Raw genomic sequence first — 18117 nt, 5'->3', positions numbered from 1 at the left:
CAAGGATTAAATTTATATTGTAAAATTATATGACTAATAATAAATAAAAATATTTTTTTTTTTTCACAAAAATTTATTAAAAAAAAATGTAAGTAGTTTTTTGATAAATTTATAACTTAACAAAAATCATTAACTGACCTTTTAGATTGCACTTTACCTAACAGATTAATGAGTTAAGAGTAATTGATCTTCAAAAGCGCCCTTGACCCTAATAAACTACCGAACAATTAATATTGATGAATTTCAAGCTAAAAAACTTTAATTCACAAAAAATTCATTCTAAATTTTTTTTTCACAACTAAAAATCCAAATAATTTCTATTATCTTATTACATAAATGAATTAGAATAAATTTTAAAAAAATTTGTTATAATTAATTTATTTTTTACAGTTTATTAAAAAAATTTCGTATTTACATTTACATATACAATAATTTATTAAAAAACTCTTTATATAGTTTTCGATATTATAAATAAATACAATTTACATAACTAAACAATAATTACGGCAGTTGAAAAAATTTATTATTCTATAATTTATTATCTCCTATATTGTAATGAAAAAACATGACATTGAAATTTATTTTACATACAAAAATAAATGTATTGTTCGTGAATTATGTTGCTATTAAAATATGTAAATTAATAAAAAGATTTACTAAGTATACACAAAAAAAAAAAATGTACAAAATAAATAATCAAAAAATAACAGACTTTAAAAAATCATACGCCGCATTAATGACCCCCCAGCTAACAAAAGACCTCATGTAATTTAAATGAACACCCTGATAAAAATTAGTAATCTTTCGATCTCTTATCACCCACAAGTCTTTAAGTGTGACAATAATTTTATCAAAATCTCCGCCAATTTTAGTCTGCATGTGAATTTTAACGATATTCATCGGATAGAAAACGGTGCTGGTGAAGCCGCCGATCAACGCGCCGCAGAGGAAGTTGTGAAAGAGCGTGTGTTCGTTACTGACGTAGTCTTTTGATAAGTCTCTTAGAGAGAAGAAGGTCAGGTTGGACAGTCCGTTCCTGATAATGATCGGCATCAGTCCTCGGTAGCACTCGCAGATTCCGTACTCGCGTAGCAAGTACTTAAAAGCGTGAGAAGTGTTCTTGAACTTGGTGTGGTACCGCCAGTCTTGGAGCAGAGTTTGGACCCGCTCGAGGGGCATCAGGATGGCTTCGATGCCTCCAGCGACGTTGGCAGCTAAAACCTTTGATAGAACTGGCTGGTGAGTTAGCAAGTAGATCCGCGACTTGCTTCCTTCGTAGACGCTGAACATTATGCTGAGCGACAGCGTTTTCTGGCACAGAGGCGGCAAAATTCCGCGGTACAGCAGTCTTATGCCCTCTTTCGAGAGTTGTCTCACTGCGGCGTTTACCTGAACGCCTTCCAGAATCTGCCGGAATATTATTTTGTTCATAGGATACGTCACGCCGACGTTTATCACCGCAGCGCCCCATCCACAGATGAATTCTCTGCTGTCGTCTGCTGTTAAGTGCAGCAATGATTTTAACGAAGTCTGAGATGGCTCTTCTTCCGGTTTGTCATTATTGCTGTTTGTGATTGATGAATCTTTTGATTTTTCTTCACTCCAATCCATTTGTACTTTTTTTTTTTTAATTGATTTTTATCTGAAATTATAAAAAGGTATTAGTGGGAAGTTTTTTTCAGTATAAGCAGGGGAAATTTTTAGTTAAAAAATAAGAAATTAATTTAATAAAGAAATTTTTTTTAATTAATTTTTATTTTTTGGTCATTAATTTTATTTAATTTCTGAAAAAAAAGGAATTTTAAAAAATTTTTGGGAAATTTTTAATGGAAAAATAATAAAATTATTTTATAAATTAATTTTTATTTTTTGGTCATTAATTTTAATTAATTTTTGAAAAAATAAGCAATTTTAAAAAATTATTGGGAAATTTTTAATGGAAAAATAATAAAATTATTTTATAATGAAAATTTTTTTAAATTAATTTTTATTTTTTATTCATTAATTTTATTTAATTTTTGAAAAAAAAAGCAATTAAAAAAAAATTATTGGAAAAATTAATCGTAATACTGAAATCGGAAAACGTTTAAAAATTTTTATTAATTAAATTAGAAATGAAAAAAAAATTTTTTTAATTGCACATAGTTTTTTGAATTTTTTACGAATAAAATTTTTCCATTTATTGTAATAATTTTTTGAGTAGAAAAATTCTAAAATTTTTTAAATGTCTACAAATTATGGCAGTAAAGTTAGCAGTCATTTGGCTATTTTTTAATTTTATTAAATAAATAAATTTTTTCTATAAAATTATTTATAAAAAATCTCATTTTTAAATTCTAAATCTCAATTTTCCTCTCATTTTTTTACCATAATTTATTTGTTATAAAAATTTTTAAAATAATCAAATATCTGCTAAATTAATAGACTTTTTTTTAATTTTATTCAATAATTAAATTTTTTTTAAAAAATTATTAATAAAAAATCGCATTTTTAAATTTAAAATGTCAATTTTTCGCCATAATTTATTTGTTACAAAAATTTTAAAAATAATCAAATATCTGCTAAATTAATTTTATATTTATAATTAATCATCTGTCAAACTATTTCATTTCCTGTAGAAAGTCCCATACTATCACTTAACTTCTTATACATAATACCAATATAAAAAAATGTACGAATAAATAAATAAATCTCGTTTTATTTCTCTACATTTTCTAAAAAAAAAAAGATTAATACATAAAAAAAAAAATTAGAGCACTTACTGTTCGATAAAAAGGAGCGCAGTCCATTATTTTTGAATATTTATGACACAATTTGAATTTATTCAATATCACATTATTTAATTTACCATTATCAGTTATTATATAATCGATTTTAATCAATTACTCCATTAATAATAATGATTGCAACAAAAGCGGATAAAACTGTGTCAAGACAGTGACATAATTGAAATAGTTATTATTGATTAAGTTTTTTGAATTTGATATTTTTTGGTGGTAGCTTACTATTTTTTTATGATTTTTTAGTTTTGTTTCATACATCAACACCATTACACGTGTATTGTAATCATACTGAAGTACTTTAATGGTCAGTGTTGCAGATGTCAGATTATTCAATTCATACTAATATGACTTGCGTAGTTTGTACCGACATTAATGCCATCTATTAAATTTATTGTAATTACAATAATTATCGCAATTATTGACATTAGATAATTTAGAAATTTTTACTGAAAATTAGCAGAAATTTTTTTATTTTTATTAAAAAATAAAATACGTCCAGAAAATTATTTTAAAAAATTGCATTTGTAATTTAGAGCTTATAAAGATGGATTTTTTTTTAAACTATTTTTTCTAAAATTTATTTGTTAAAAAAATTACAAAAATGATAAAATTTTTCACGAAAAATCAATAAAGAAAAGTTAAAAATCTTTTTAGAAATTTTATTGAGACATTTTATAGCTTTTAAAATAATTTTCACGGATAAATTATATTGAAAAAAATTAATTAAAAAGATAATTCATTTTTAGAAGCTTTAAAAATTACAAATGCAATTTTTTATAAATAATTTTCTAATTTATCTTTAAAGAATAATTAAAAAATTGTCAAGTATTTGCTAATTTGTCATTAATATTTTTTTTTTAAGTTATAATATTTATAAAGGACTAATTTTGCAGCTAAAATTTTATTATGCATTAAATTTCACATGTAGAAACTTTAAAAAATTATAAGTGCGAATTTTTTTAAATATTTTTTTATAATAATTAATTGATTATAAAAATTTAAAGAACTGTCATGATAAATTTAGCAGATTTTTAATAATTTTTATAATTTTTTTTAACAAATAAATTATAGCAAAAAAAGAATTAACATGTAGAAATTTTAAAAAATTAAAAATGCAATTTTTTTTAAATAATTTTTTGAAGCAAATTTTTTTGTTAAAAAAATTAAAAAAATTCTCTTGTGACTGCTAATTTTATTGTCATATAATTGTCAGACATCTGCTAATTGTTTCACAAAAAAAAAATAATTTTTTGTAAAATTAAACTTGATTTTTTTTTAGTTTCTAAATATGTAAAATTTCTTTATTAAAATTTTTAATGATAATTTAGTTATAAAAATAAAATAAAATTTACAACGAAATTATTCCCCTAATTTTTTAACTCTATTAATTAGTTTTATTGTAATTAATATAAACGCAATTATTTTAAAATAGTTTTTCTAGTAAAAATCATACAAGATACATACAATAATCTTCTTTTTTAAACTGACACAAACAACTGACTAATTAATTAATATTTTTTTTTTTTTAAATAAAAAAAAATCAATATTTTTTAATAAATTAAGAACAAATGTCTTGCATTATTCCATGTTTAAAATTTAAAATTTGTAAGTTTTTTTTTTTTTTGGCTTTATAAAAAATCTTTATTTTCAAGGTTTAAAATTTTACATATAAATATAAGTAATAAATATTCTTATAAAAACTTAAACTATAATTTTGTCAAATAAAATTTGGTTGTTATCTAATGATAATACTATCCAAAAATCCGTTATTATTTATTTATTTATTTAATTTTAATGCCAAGGTAAAAGCCAAATGGCAAACTTAATACAATTTAGTTATTTAATTAAGATAAAGTTCACGTATAATTTACAATAGCTAGTAATTTATCACAGAATATTGCACAAGAATAATAAATACTTATTTAACACTTATCCAAATATTTACAAATTAAATTAAAGTTTAAAATTGAATTTAATGTTTAAAAAATTTTATTAATATAATTTGTTACCTGTTCTATAAAATTTTAAATAGTTTTTACTTAACGATAATAATTAATAATGCAATGGAAAAAAAAAGTTATTAAAAAATCCATTTTAGCAATAATGGGCCTTTAAAGGCTTTAAAATTTGAAAGTTAAGAAAAAGACACCCGCGACGCAATTTCTGGTAAATTCACGGAAATGACATCACACCAATGATCTCAGCTACGTGTCAGCCACCAATTATTATTATTATTTAAAAATCTACCTTTACATACCATATCTTTCAATTATCAATTTACTGTCATAAATTTTTGAATGCCGTGAGAAAAACACCTGCATAAAACAGTTGTTAAATTATCTACTCAATTCACAATAATATTGTGTAGTTTATTAATTTAATTATAACTTCTACGTCGCTTCAATTGCAGGTAACAATTACGACTAACTATAATATAATTAAATCACCTCGACAAATTTAATTAATTGCAATATTGTTCCTCAGAATTGAACTACATATTTATTATCAATACTAAGAAAATTTTTTAAAATTTCAAACATATTTCTCGCAATTTAATTAATAAGCGCTTTTTATTAGGCTTATTATAAATGATTTATTTTTCTAATTATTTACAAAACAAATTATTTTTCAGAGCAATCATGCGGCAATTGAAAGGAAAAACGAAAGAAACAAATAAGCAGAAAAAAGAGCGCAAAAAGGAGTTCTTAGAAAATAAGCAAAGAGTATTTACATTAGTATTGCCGACTTTGTCTGCGATATTTGTCCTAATTATTGCATATGTTTATGTCAAGACACGTCCTAAGCTTGACTTTTAATTAATTGTATTTTTTTTTATTTATTTTATTATTTTTATCGTATTTATACTTCCGCAGTATGCAAAAAACCAAAAGCGAACAGATTTTTTCTTGAGTATTTTTTTAATAACTTTTAAGAGAAAATTAATTATGTTCATGTAAAATAATAATGAAAATTAAATTAGCCGACACTCAAAAATTTTTTATTAAAAATTAAACCTCAAAAAACTATTTTAAAAAAATTCCACATATAATTTTTAAAATTTTCTACATGTGAAAATTTTTATTATAATTTTTTAAAAATTATTTTTCAATAAAATGAATTATAAAAATTTTTAAATGTCGGCTAATTTGATTTTCATAAAATAATATCAAGTAATTGTTCATAATAATACAGTTAGCCGATATTATCGAATTTTTTATTTTGATTAATTTATTAAATTATAACTAAAAAATTGTATTTATAGTTTTTGTTTTTAATAAATGAAAAAAATTTTTTTTTAATAAAAAAAATCATAAAAATTTTTAGATGTCGGCTAACTCAATTTTCATTAATTGTTCTCATTGTAATTTGGTCTGGAAATATTATTTTTTTTAATGTGTAATTTATATTTTAATTAAAAATATTATATTTATGTTTTATTTGAATGTAAAGTCAGTGAAAATTATATATTTATAATGTGAAATAATATATTTGTATGGGACCATAAAAATACATATTTTATAATTATCGAAAAATTAGTTTTTTTATTAAAATATAAAAAATAAAAAATCAATAGACATTTGTTTAGTTTTTTTTAACAAATAAATTGGGAAAAAAATGTAAAATTAATTTAGCAGATATTTAATAATTTTTAAAATTTTATAACAAATAAATTATGGCAAAAAAAAATTGACGTAGAAATTTTAAGAAATTAAAAATGCAATTTTTTAAAAATAATTTTTTTAATAAATAAAATTAAAAAATTGTTAAGTGACTGCTAACTTTAATGTCATAATTAATTTTACGTATGAAAATTTTACAAAACTTTTAAAATAATTTCATAGCTGTCAAATTTTTTAAAAATTTATAATAAAAAATTGTAAAATATAAATTTTTATTGTTTAATTACCGACTAGAATTTGAATTTGCGCGCGCAAGCGCGCGCCTGACTGTAGCGTTTGCATATATTTTCATGCTTATGATATATTCGACCAATCACGTTACGAATAGTTTGATGCCACATACATTTCATCTCAATTTTATATTAGGAATTGAAGAGTCTCTAAAGTTAGTTCCAAAAAGAAACTACACGCGCGCTCAATTCTAAGGCCTCCATTTTTAAACGGCCATGATTATATAAATTTTTTAGCATTAAGGATTTCTATAAAATTATTGACTATTGGGTCATGAATAGTACACAATAAACAAATATCATCTTGTCATTTCTTTGTTCGTTTAAATTTACAAAATTAACTCTTAATTGCTTCAAAAAAACTCGTTTTATCTAAATAAAAAGTAAATTTTTAAAATAAACAAAAAAATGGCTACGGAATTGTTACTTGGTGTCAGATTAATTCCTGGATTGTCAAAAGTTTTAAAAATAAATGACATTAATTTACAAGCTAAAGTTGAAAATTTGCGAATGGAAACTGCCTCTAAAATTGAGCTTCCTAAGGATTCATTTGGTATGTATTATTTTATAAAAATTTTTATAATAATAAAGTTAGCCGAGATTTTCAATTTTTTAATTTTGCTTAATTTATTAAATTATAACTAAAAAATATTTGTAAAAAATTGCACTTATAGTTTCTCAAGTTTTTAACAAATGAAAAAAATTTTTTTCTAATAATTCTTTAATAAAAAAAATCATAAAATTTTTTAGATATCAGCTAACTAATTTTCATAAATTTTTTATTATTTAACTAACCTAAATTCAAAATAAAATATGGTATTAAAGTTAGCTGTCACTTGACCATTTTTTAATTTTATTTAACAAAAAAATTTGTTCCGAAAAGTTATTTTTAAAAAATTGCATGTTTAATTTATAAAAGTCAATTTTTTCTCATTTTTTTATGCAGTAATTTATTTATTAAAAAAATTATTAAACAACTGCTAAATTAATTTTCATAAATAAAATTGGCATAATTTTTTTGATTAAAAAAATCATTACAAAAAATAAAAATTCCATGTGTAGAAAATTTGAAAAGCTATAAGTGTTGTTTTAAAATTTTTTAAATTATAATTTAATTAATGAAAAAAATCAAATTTTTAAAGATCAGCTGATTTGAGTATCAAAAACTTAATTTTGAAATTATTATTAGTCTAAGGTTATGATTGTGGTTATAAATAAATGAATTGTGTGTTTTCTTTGTTCAGAACTTATATACTGCGGCTGCATACTTGAGGATGACGTTACTCTAGAGTCATGTGGTCTGAAAAGCGGATCGATGGTTCACGTGCTGAAGAAAAAGGCTCCAGAATTGCCAGTACCAGCAAAGTCTATTCCTGAGGAAAGTATCTTGCAATTGTCATCTGCTTTCAGGTCATTCAATGAAAATCCAGCGTTGAAAAGTGCATTACATGTAAATTTGTTGTTATTTTTAATTTATTATTCGAAAATTATAAAATTATAATACACGTTATCGTATATTCGGTTGACAGATAGATTTTATAATATGTAGTTTAATTTATTTGGGATTTAAGAATGATACTGAAGTTAAACTGACATTTTTTTATAATTTTAATAGACCAAGTCGCGTGCTTAAAGTTGTACGGACACTAATGCACTTTTGAAGATCAGAAGCTAATTTTTTTATATGTTATAAATAGCTATCTTATACGTCTAAATTAATTTTTTGGAAAAGATTAGTCGAAGGGTTATTGTTTAATAAATTATTAAAAAATAGAAATTTAACATGTAGGTTATAGACCCTGTTAAAAAACTCCAATAAGATCCCATCAAAAGCGACAAAAGCCACTTAGAAACTAATAAAATTTATGGGTTTCTAAGTGGCTTTTGTCGCTTTTGATGGGATCCTATTGGAAATTTTAAACAGGGGAGACTGTTGACGAGATGCACATTTATCGATTTATGTGGCTAATCCATAGGAAGATTAAAAAACAAGAAACTTATTTTTAAATCAATCAACTTTCATAGAATACGTTAAAATTAAAATTAATATTTTCTGCCGAAGACTTTTAAAGCTATTTTAATTCAAAAGATCAGAAATTCACAAAAATATCAGTCCGACATACTTAAGGTAGTACCCTCGCGACTTCCGTCGTCAAAAGTTTGTGCTAGAGTGTATGGTACATATACTTTAGAGTCATTATTGACAAGCCTAAAACTTTTTGCTGTTTATGTACTTATTTTAGCCAATCACAAACGAGAAACTGATCGTTTGAAAAGTCTGGCAACACTGCGTGAGCGTTAAGATATTTTTGCCCTCCGGGCGGAAATTGGCAACTTTCGTCCCGCTGCGCTAAACTAAGTTGCCGCTTTCCGCCTTCGTCGGACAAAAAAAATAGTATACACTCCTCGGGAAGTAAATAAAGAAAGCCTCAGATCACATGTTTGTTGACCTCGGCTTCGCCTCGGCCAACAATTACATGTGATCTGAGACATTTCTTACTTTACTTCCCTAGGTGTGTAATATACTATTATAGTGGTTATACTGTAGTGTTTTGGACTAACTGTAGATTAACCTCTGTTTTGACACATGCGTTTATTTATTTATTTACATACATTTATTCGGAAATATAATTACAATGTCTGAAAAATTGACTTATAAAGGACGATTCATAAAAAAGTCCTTGAAAAACGACAGAAATCACTAGCAAATATGCAAATAACAAATAGAAAAAATAATTGACAATATTGTTTTGTTTTCAGAAAAATCAGTAATTGAATTTTTATGTTGATGTATTTACGGATTTTAAATTTTAGTATTTTTTATTATTTCATCTGACTATTATTTTTATAACTTATGAAAGATTAATATATATTATTATATTCAACTTATTAACTTTTTGAATTTTTATAAATATAGAAAAATACTTATTTTCATAAAATAATCATTGCTACTTTTTTTTTTAAATAAATAAAATTAATAACTATAATGTTACACTTAAAGTAAATTCAACTTTTCAAATTTTTCAGCGCATGCGCGTCTCATATTTTTTTCGCGGCTCACAAAACTTGCGTTGTTGCCACAGTTTTATTAACGTATCCCCTCCTCGGCTAAAGTCTGGTAAATTTTTCATTACTTATTAATAAATATCTCTGAAACTGTGTGGTAATTATCAATGAAATTATTTTTAAAAAATTGTTTAGTTGTTAGTTAACGTTACTCTAGTTTTTTAAAAGAATCCTAAGAAAAGTTTCTGAGATATAAAAATGTTTGTAGGTAAACTTTTCGATATCCCGTATACCGCAATGTAAAAGAGCGTTCAAAACTCAAACTTTGAAATTAAATATCTCTGAAACTAAATGGTCAAAAATTTTCAAATTGCGCCAATCGACGCAGAATTATATGAATATTAATCTACCGAAGTTAAAAAAAAATCCTAAGAAAACGACTCTGGCGAGGGTACTACCTTAAAAATAATTAAACCACGTGATTCAGCGCAGTGTGGCAACGTTGCACAGAATAGAACGCGCCAACTTTGAATTTAAATTTTTCCTCTGTATTTCTGTGGGTTATGTTTTTATACTTACTTATAAAAAAAAAGAATTTGTTGTTTTCAATTTATTAAGCTGTAGAAAAAAAATACATTTAAAAATATGACTATAATATTAAAAATGTAATTGGCAGTAGGGAGAAAGGAAATGTAGAAACACTCAACACTTTACATCACATTTTTTTGTTATTTTTAATCTTTTATATTTTTTTTCGCGCTTTTACTGACATTATTTTTCCAATTTACAATACTTTTTCTTGCAAATTTCCCATTGTGTCTAAATTGATTTGCATTACTCATTCTGCTATTACAAATAACCTCTTACAACTTAACACTAACTCAGCTACCCAGCGAGGTAAATATAAACAGCTGTTAAGCGCGATGTTGCCAGGTCTAAGTTTTGTGAAAAAATACTCGAGTCAAACGTTAACTATTTATTGTTTTTGTTAATTAAATTAATTAATTTATTTAAATAATAATATTGTTAGATAACTGTTAAATTATAGTAATGAATTTTCGTATTAAAATTTTTAATTTTTATAAAAAAAAATTTAGATTCTATTATGACTTACGGGGTACTGTCCGTGCAACCTTAAGGAAGTCCTTTCGCTCCAGTTGAGTCAAAACAATTGTAGTTGTCAATATACAATAAATTAAAATAAAAAACCCATAAAAATTCCTAAAATTAAATAATAACTAGTATATGAGGCATTAATCGTTGAAATTTTGAAAATAAAAAAAAAAATAGTTAAATACAAAAATTAATTTGACTCTTTCAAATCAGCTGCTAGTAACCTGTCCGTGATTTGGCAACGCTGTACTTCGGTTATTTACATTTTCATTTGCACAATATAACCTTAAACTTGTTTAAGTTTTTGCAGTCAGTGTAAATAAATAAATTAGTTTGAATTTATTGAATGGTCTGAAGCTCGCGCGCTACGCAACGTTGCCAAATGTTTTGACTCCATTTTATTGTAGGTTACTTGAGAATTTTTTGTGATTTTTAAATATTAATTTCTCAATAAATATCTTGGTAACTGATATATTTTATTGCAAAAAAAGAAACCTGAATATTTCGAAAATCTAATTTTTAGTTTTTTTTTACTTCATCTAATCCATGACTGATAGTATAATTTGAGAAATACCGCAAACGTGTGACTTTCTCGTAAGACTCTGAACAAATACTAACATTTAAAAATTTTATTTTTTCAAAAATTTGTCCGATAAAGTATAATTTAAACCTCACTATTAGATAAATAAGGACCTTAACTATTAGAAAAAAATTAAATTTACTCATAATCTAATATTTTTTATTTTACATTGGCGGCGAAAGGACCTCCTTAAGAACATGTAGGACAGAGAATATTCAAATTTTGGACAAAATACTGCGACGCTTTTTGACCAAGTAATTTTTGAACAAAAAATCATTAAACTTGCCAGGAGTATGTTAATAATAGTCCTTCATAAATTGATTCTTCTATTTTTAAATTTAATCATTGAAAAAAAATAACAAAATGATAAATAAATAGGCAGATCCTCCGGGCCCATCACATATTCAAGTAAATAAACTTTACTATAAAGAAATTACTCATAAACTTACAACCAATATAATCTTTGAGATTGATTTAATTTTTTGATTAATCTTTACTTTAGTTTAGATTACTTATAAGGCAGAATTATTAAAATGCAACTAGGTTTGAATAGAAAACTAATTATCAACAAAAAATTTCATTTACTATAAGGTAAGTGTGGGTATTACTGCAGTTTTTTTCGTAAGTCTCACTTCGAAAGCATTTTTATAAAATTTCCTCAAGATAATAATAACGTTTTTTTTTTTAAACAAAAGTTTGACTTATTATTAACCCAAAATAAAATCAACAATGAGAGAAACAAATATTTTCGTTAAATAATAAGCATTCAAAAACAAGTCTAAATGCATGTATTACTGCAGGTCTTAAAGTAGCTTGCTCCTATTACTGCGTGTCCATTACAGCAACTGATCCAGTTACTGCGTACCTATTACTGCAGAACGGCTATATTTTAGGATTTACTTAAAAATGAAGAAAAACTTATCAAAAAGAAAATTTATTAGTTTAATGTAATAACAAGAATTCTTCATAATCTAAATAATAAATTTTACTGATCAAAATGTAATTTTTATTAATTATTTGATTCTAAAAAAGAGTTATCTAACTTGTATATGTAAAAAATATATTAATTAGGTCATTTATATAAAGAAAAAGACTTTTTACGACCACCTCTTTTTACACTGAAACTCTTAAAAAAGATAAAATTATTCACTTCTGTAACTACTTAATTTTTATTAATTAATAACAAATTGAATAATTGTCTTACTTATAAAACCACTATGCAGTTATTTTCCGAAAGGTTTAAATTAACAGAAATATTTTTTTTTTAATCAAAAAAGTCATAACCCATTTATTGATAATTAAAAGAAGAAAATCTGCAGTAATACCCACACTTACCCTAGTAAATAAACTATAGTTTAATTTTTTTGAACAGTGTTGGGAGTATTGACAGTCAGCCTGATAATCTTCAGTGCATTTTATGTGTTTCAAATAAACAATCCGATACATTCAATTGGCATTTGTTATCACTAGTCCAAACTGAATTACCGACAACAGACTGTATTACATGCTCTTAAAGGTAAAAGGACTTATAGCTAAGGGTTAATAGGGATTTGTGCTGAAAGAGCGTATAAAAAATTTTTTTTTTGCCATTCGGTTTGAAATTGTCTGAAACGTAAAAATCTGTGAAAAAAAAGTTGGTATCCTAAAGCTAAAAGGGCGTATATCTCAAAACATACGCTCTTTCAGCTTTAAGAAAAGTACTGCTTAAAGGTAAAAGGGCGCATAAAAAAAATTGTAATTTTCAGTCCAAATGTTGAATAATAGTTTCACAAGACAAGTTAAACTAAAATAACAGCCTCATATATAAAGTGAAGATATAAACAAATAGAAAATAAATCAATCAAAAACAAATTACGTAAAAATTAAGTAATTAATTTAAAGTAAAAACTACGTAAATAATTAAATCACCCGTGTTTTGTTGTTTTTTGGATATATTTTCTTTTTTAACTTTAAAAAATTGTATAGTTGATTTTACGCCGCTACTACCACAGAAAATTTTTTTTTCACACTTTTAAACTACGAATATGTTCTTTTGTAAACTGGCTGAAAAAAAATTATACGCCCTTTCACCTTTAGATCACCAAAATTTCGAATTCTTAAAAGTAAAAGGGTGTATAATTAAAGACATGCGTCCTTTTATTTACCTTGGTAATTTTTTTTTTTTCAATTTTAAACGTAAAATGTGTCTACTACTCGATTATCAATAAAAAAAAAAAAATATGCGCCCTTTTACCTTTGCAAAGGTAAAAGGGCGCATAAATTGTTATAAACCCTTTTACCTTTTTACGCACGCGATTAATATTAAAAATTTTTTTTAAACATAAATTTATGAGTTTAAAACTAAATTTTTTCTTTTTTAATTTAGCGTCTGAGCAAACGGCCAGAAGTTATTGAAAATATTATTTTAACAACTCCTGGACTTAGTGAAGACTCGGTAGCAATAGCAATGCTTCAAGATCCTGATCTTATGGCCCACTTTACTCACTCTGACACTGTTAAAAGGTATCAATGATTCGTTTATTAATATTGTTAGTAAGTGCAAAATTATATTAATCTCTACATTCAATTTTTTGATAAATTTATAATTACTCTTAAAGAAAAATAATTTTTATTTTTATTCAAGTAAAGCTATTAACAAAAAATTGTCAGTAAAAAAAAATTTATTTTTAAAATTCTATTTCTAATAAATTAAAAAAAAATAAAACTAATTTTCCAAAAAAATATAATCATGTTAATTTTTATTAAATTTTTTAATGACAATTTAAATAAAAAAAAAAAAAATTATTTTTTCTTTAAATTCTATTTCTGATGAATTAAAAAAAAAAATAATACTAATTTTCCAAAAAAATAAAATCATTTTAATTTTTAAAAATTTTTATCAAATTTTTTAATGACAATTTAAATAAAAAAAAAAATTTATTTTTTCTTTAAATTCTATTTTTGATAAATTAAAAAAAAAATAGTACTAATTTTCCAAAAAAATAGTCATTAAAATTTTTAACTTGATTTAAAAAACAATTGTAAGTAAAAATTAATAAATAAAAAAAAATTAGAATTGCAGAGTTACACCCATTGTTAATTGAAGCGGCGCAAATGATAGCAGCAGCAGTTCACGAGGAAGCGCACAATGCAGCGGCGACAGCTGGACCCTCGTCATCAGCGATGAACGCGGCATCAACCGCGTACTCCTACAGCCTGGACAATATGAGCGACGACGAGATGGCGGGTGACTCGTCTCAATCGTCAGATTCAGCGCATCATCAAAATGGGTCATTGCGTACCGGCGCAATGGCAATTACAACCGCGCAATTAGCCGCGGCTCTGGCACGAGCCGGTGCTGGTACTCAATCGGCTCCACCCCCCTCAAGCTCCTCGTCCTCGGCATCAACCGGAAGCTTCAATTCTGGAATCATAACTACGGAAATGTTTACCCAAGCGATGCAACAAGCCTTCGCTGTGAGCTCTGCTGGTGGAGCACAGGCAGCCTCTCCGGCTTTGCAATCAGCGACTTCTGCTAATCCAGCGACGTCTGCTCCAGCAGCAGCAGCGCCTGGTTTGTCGGCAGGAAGTAATCTCGAAAGACAACTCGCTCAAATGCACGAAATCGGGCTTCAAAATGATACTATTAATATTCAAGCTCTTGAATTTACCAATGGCGATGTACAGGCTGCTATTGAACTTGTCTTTAGTGGTCTAGGTGATAATTAATTTTTTTTATTATAATTATTTAATATTTAAGGCGTCAATAAAATTTTTGTTATTAATAATTAGAGTGTTTATTTTTAAATAATTAATCGGTTGTGCTAATTTTAAAACACAGTAATTGATCAATTTTTTCATCTGATTTTTTTATATCTGTAAAGCTGACATTTAATTGTCCTGCATTGACCATCAGTATCTCGATCATTATTTAAGCAAAAAAATTCATTTTTAATTTTTTGCTCTAATTAGAATTTTGTAGCTTGATTAATGATTGGCAACCCTGCAGTCACTATGTGACTGCCGTGAATTGTGAACTATTAATAAATAAAATTTTGCTTTATTAAATAATGACTTTTGTTAAATTGCACTGTGCTTTCTTAACAATTGACATTTTTAAAGATATAAGCGCATCCCGATGTTACACTCATCAAGAGCTTTCATTTGAGTACCTACATGCATTTTTGATATATTTTTCATATATACATATATATAATATATATAAATATATAAAATATATGAAAAATTGATGTGGGTACTCAAATGAAAGGTTTCGATAAGTGTAGTGTCGAGACGAGCTTATATCTTTAAAAATGTCAATAGTTCACAAGATACAAGGTCATTTCTTAATTATGTTAAATTACACTGTACTTTCTTAACTACTGACGTTTTTAAAAATATAAGCTCATCCCGATGTTAAACTCATTAAGAGCTTTCATTTGAGTACGCACATGCATTTTCATATATTTTTCATATATACATATATATAATATATATAAATATATGAAAAATTGATGTGGGTACTCAAATGAAAGGTCTTGATGAGTGTAATGTCAAGACGAGCTTATATCTTTAAAAATGTCAATATTTCACAAGATAAAAGGTCATTTCTTAACTATGTATCTAGAGCATTTTATCTTTAATTCACAAATCAAATTTTTATCAATTACTAATATTAATCACTTGAATTTAATTTCCTTTCTAGATTTATTTAAATTTAATTTATATTAACTTAGAGACTATTATTAAATGTTTATTAACATATTTTACTTGACATCTAAATTTAATATGTAAACAATCCGGTGTATTAAAATTTCTTCTAAGACAAACTTTAAAAAATCAAAAAATCTTCAACTATAAGTTATTACTGTGTTGTAAAATAGGACAGCCGATACCTAATAAATTTTATTACATTCATTTCTTTCTTGTAATACAATCTTCATGAGTACTTTTGATAACAAATAAAATATTTTCTCCAACAACTTTCAAACAATAAATATTTATCATTTCTGTGCTTTAAATATTTCAAGTACATATTACTTTACACAAAGAAGTTCATTGTATTGAATTATATATTATATTCCGAGAATTTAAGCATCCGTATTATATCATAGTATTGAATTTTGATCATCTAGTCCTATCCAGTTCAAGTGTAAGTTCTCTTGATTTATTATTATATTTTTCAGGTCAGAATTTTTTTATTAAATTTCGGTGTTTTTATTGAGAAATTTTCTTTGAAACCCGAGATCAAGGGAGTTTTTTTAATAAAACTACAAATGTTTTCTTTTTATTTTTTAAGTCAGATAAATTTCTTTGCTGTCAGCAACTTTAATATAATGAAAGTTTAATTTATTTTCTTCAATATATATTGTTGATTATTTTTTTTTCTTCTTATATATAAGATAATAATTTTACTCAAAAATAAATGTACTGTAATATACATTTTTTTTTGTAAAAATATTTTATACCTAAAATTTTATTGAATTTTTTTTTATCTATAATTTATAAAAAAAAAATTGTAAGTTTTAGATATTTATATAAATCATTATCATTTTTTGAACAAAGTAAAGTATCAAAATAATGATAATAATCATAACTTTATTTTTAATAAATTAAAATCTACTTACAAAAAACCAGATTTATTAAAACCATTACAATGAATAATTATAACCCAACGGAAGCCGTCAAAAGTTATAACAACAAAAATCCTTTCCTACTAAAATAATAATAATTAGTGAAAATTTAAATAAACATCGAATAAATATTTCCACCAAACTGTGAATCATTATTTTTATGAATTAATTATAGATATGAACAACAAGACAATAAAATAATAATCACAAAAAATCAACAAATTAAAAACAAACTAATACTACTCATGAACTTTTTTACTATTCGAGATTATTGATCGCAAATAATGACCTAAATTATTGATAATTTTTTTTTTTACAATTTGCTCCTGTTTGTAATTAATTATCGCGCATATGTGCTATCAGTTTGATACATAATTATTTTTAATTGACTACAAAGCAGAGACCTATTTCTTAGATTTTCTCAAATTTGCTTAATAAAAAAAAAGTTCTCTAAATTGATAAAAGAATTCATTTAAAACTCTAAAATTATTCTAATTAAATAAATAAAGAAAAGATAAATAATTGTACTAAAAATTGCAATAATTTTGCGTTTTTTTTTTCATTAATTTATGTATTTATTTATTTACTTAAAGCAACCCAACAGAAATTTATTAAATATTAATAAAATTTCCTTAAATACTAATAAAAATTTTCTTAAATACTAATATATGTTTTATTAAATACTAATAAAATTTTATTTATATGAAATATAATTTTATTAATATTAACTAAGTTTTTTTTTCAAGTCCAACTAAACTTTTTTATTACTATTAAATAAAATTGTCTCTCAGTGAATAACAGAGTCTCTAAAATGTTTTAACACAACTTGATTACATGCTAAAACAATGACATAACTTAATAAAAACAACCCCGTTTGTTTCAATAGAATTTATTTTTAAATTAACAAAATTAAACTTACCCCTAATTTTTCTTAAAAAAATTTTAATTTAATTTAATAATTTTTTAGTGTAAATATTTGACTTTACTCAATAAGAACATTAGTTTTTTTTTTAAACAACTCTCCCTAAGTTGTTAAAATCAATAAAAATATACATTTACCGGTAAAAGTAACCACATTCTCCGCTAATACTACTTACTACTAACCCAGTAACT

At 24.5% G+C, this 18117-nt stretch overlaps 3 protein-coding genes across 3 annotated transcripts; 2 read left to right on the top strand and 1 right to left on the bottom strand.

Annotated features, from left to right (window-relative positions):
* Window positions 1-548: 548 nt before the first annotated feature.
* Window positions 549-3104, bottom strand: LOC123262086 (mitochondrial nicotinamide adenine dinucleotide transporter SLC25A51). Its single transcript, XM_044724103.1, has 2 exons — window positions 2763-3104; window positions 549-1642 (listed from the first exon to the last, which is right to left on the bottom strand). Exon 2 carries the CDS (start codon window positions 1609-1611, stop codon window positions 697-699), a length of 915 nt encoding a protein of 304 aa, XP_044580038.1. The 5' UTR covers window positions 1612-1642; window positions 2763-3104; the 3' UTR covers window positions 549-696.
* Window positions 3105-5415: 2311 nt separating this feature from the next.
* On the top strand, window positions 5416-5627 carry LOC123262088 (single-pass membrane and coiled-coil domain-containing protein 4 homolog). The gene has a single exon (XM_044724105.1). It carries the CDS (start codon window positions 5423-5425, stop codon window positions 5597-5599), a length of 177 nt encoding a protein of 58 aa, XP_044580040.1. The 5' UTR covers window positions 5416-5422; the 3' UTR covers window positions 5600-5627.
* A 1298-nt stretch (window positions 5628-6925) lies between these two features.
* Window positions 6926-15159, top strand: LOC123262084 (ubiquitin-like protein 7). The gene is made up of 4 exons (XM_044724102.1): window positions 6926-7246; window positions 7938-8143; window positions 13758-13894; window positions 14446-15159. Exons 1-4 carry the CDS (start codon window positions 7102-7104, stop codon window positions 15098-15100), a joined length of 1143 nt encoding a protein of 380 aa, XP_044580037.1. The 5' UTR covers window positions 6926-7101; the 3' UTR covers window positions 15101-15159.
* The last annotated feature ends 2958 nt before the right edge of the window (window positions 15160-18117 follow it).

Source organism: Cotesia glomerata, linkage group LG3 (assembly GCF_020080835.1).
Source record: "Cotesia glomerata isolate CgM1 linkage group LG3, MPM_Cglom_v2.3, whole genome shotgun sequence".
Lineage (NCBI taxonomy): Eukaryota > Metazoa > Arthropoda > Insecta > Hymenoptera > Braconidae > Cotesia > Cotesia glomerata.
This window is presented reverse-complemented; position numbering and strand designations above follow the sequence as displayed.

Bases quoted from the DNA above. Each gene is read 5' to 3' on its own strand.
- LOC123262086 (XM_044724103.1), bottom strand. From the start codon at position 1,611: ATGGATTGGAGTGAAGAAAAATCAAAAGATTCATCAATCACAAACAGC.
- LOC123262088 (XM_044724105.1), top strand. From the start codon at position 5,423: ATGCGGCAATTGAAAGGAAAAACGAAAGAAACAAATAAGCAGAAAAAA.
- LOC123262084 (XM_044724102.1), top strand. From the start codon at position 7,102: ATGGCTACGGAATTGTTACTTGGTGTCAGATTAATTCCTGGATTGTCA. The intron at 7,247-7,937 runs GTATGTATTATT...TTCTTTGTTCAG, and splicing joins GCTTCCTAAGGATTCATTTG to AACTTATATACTGCGGCTGC. The intron at 13,895-14,445 runs GTATCAATGATT...AAAAAAAATTAG, and splicing joins CACTCTGACACTGTTAAAAG to AATTGCAGAGTTACACCCAT.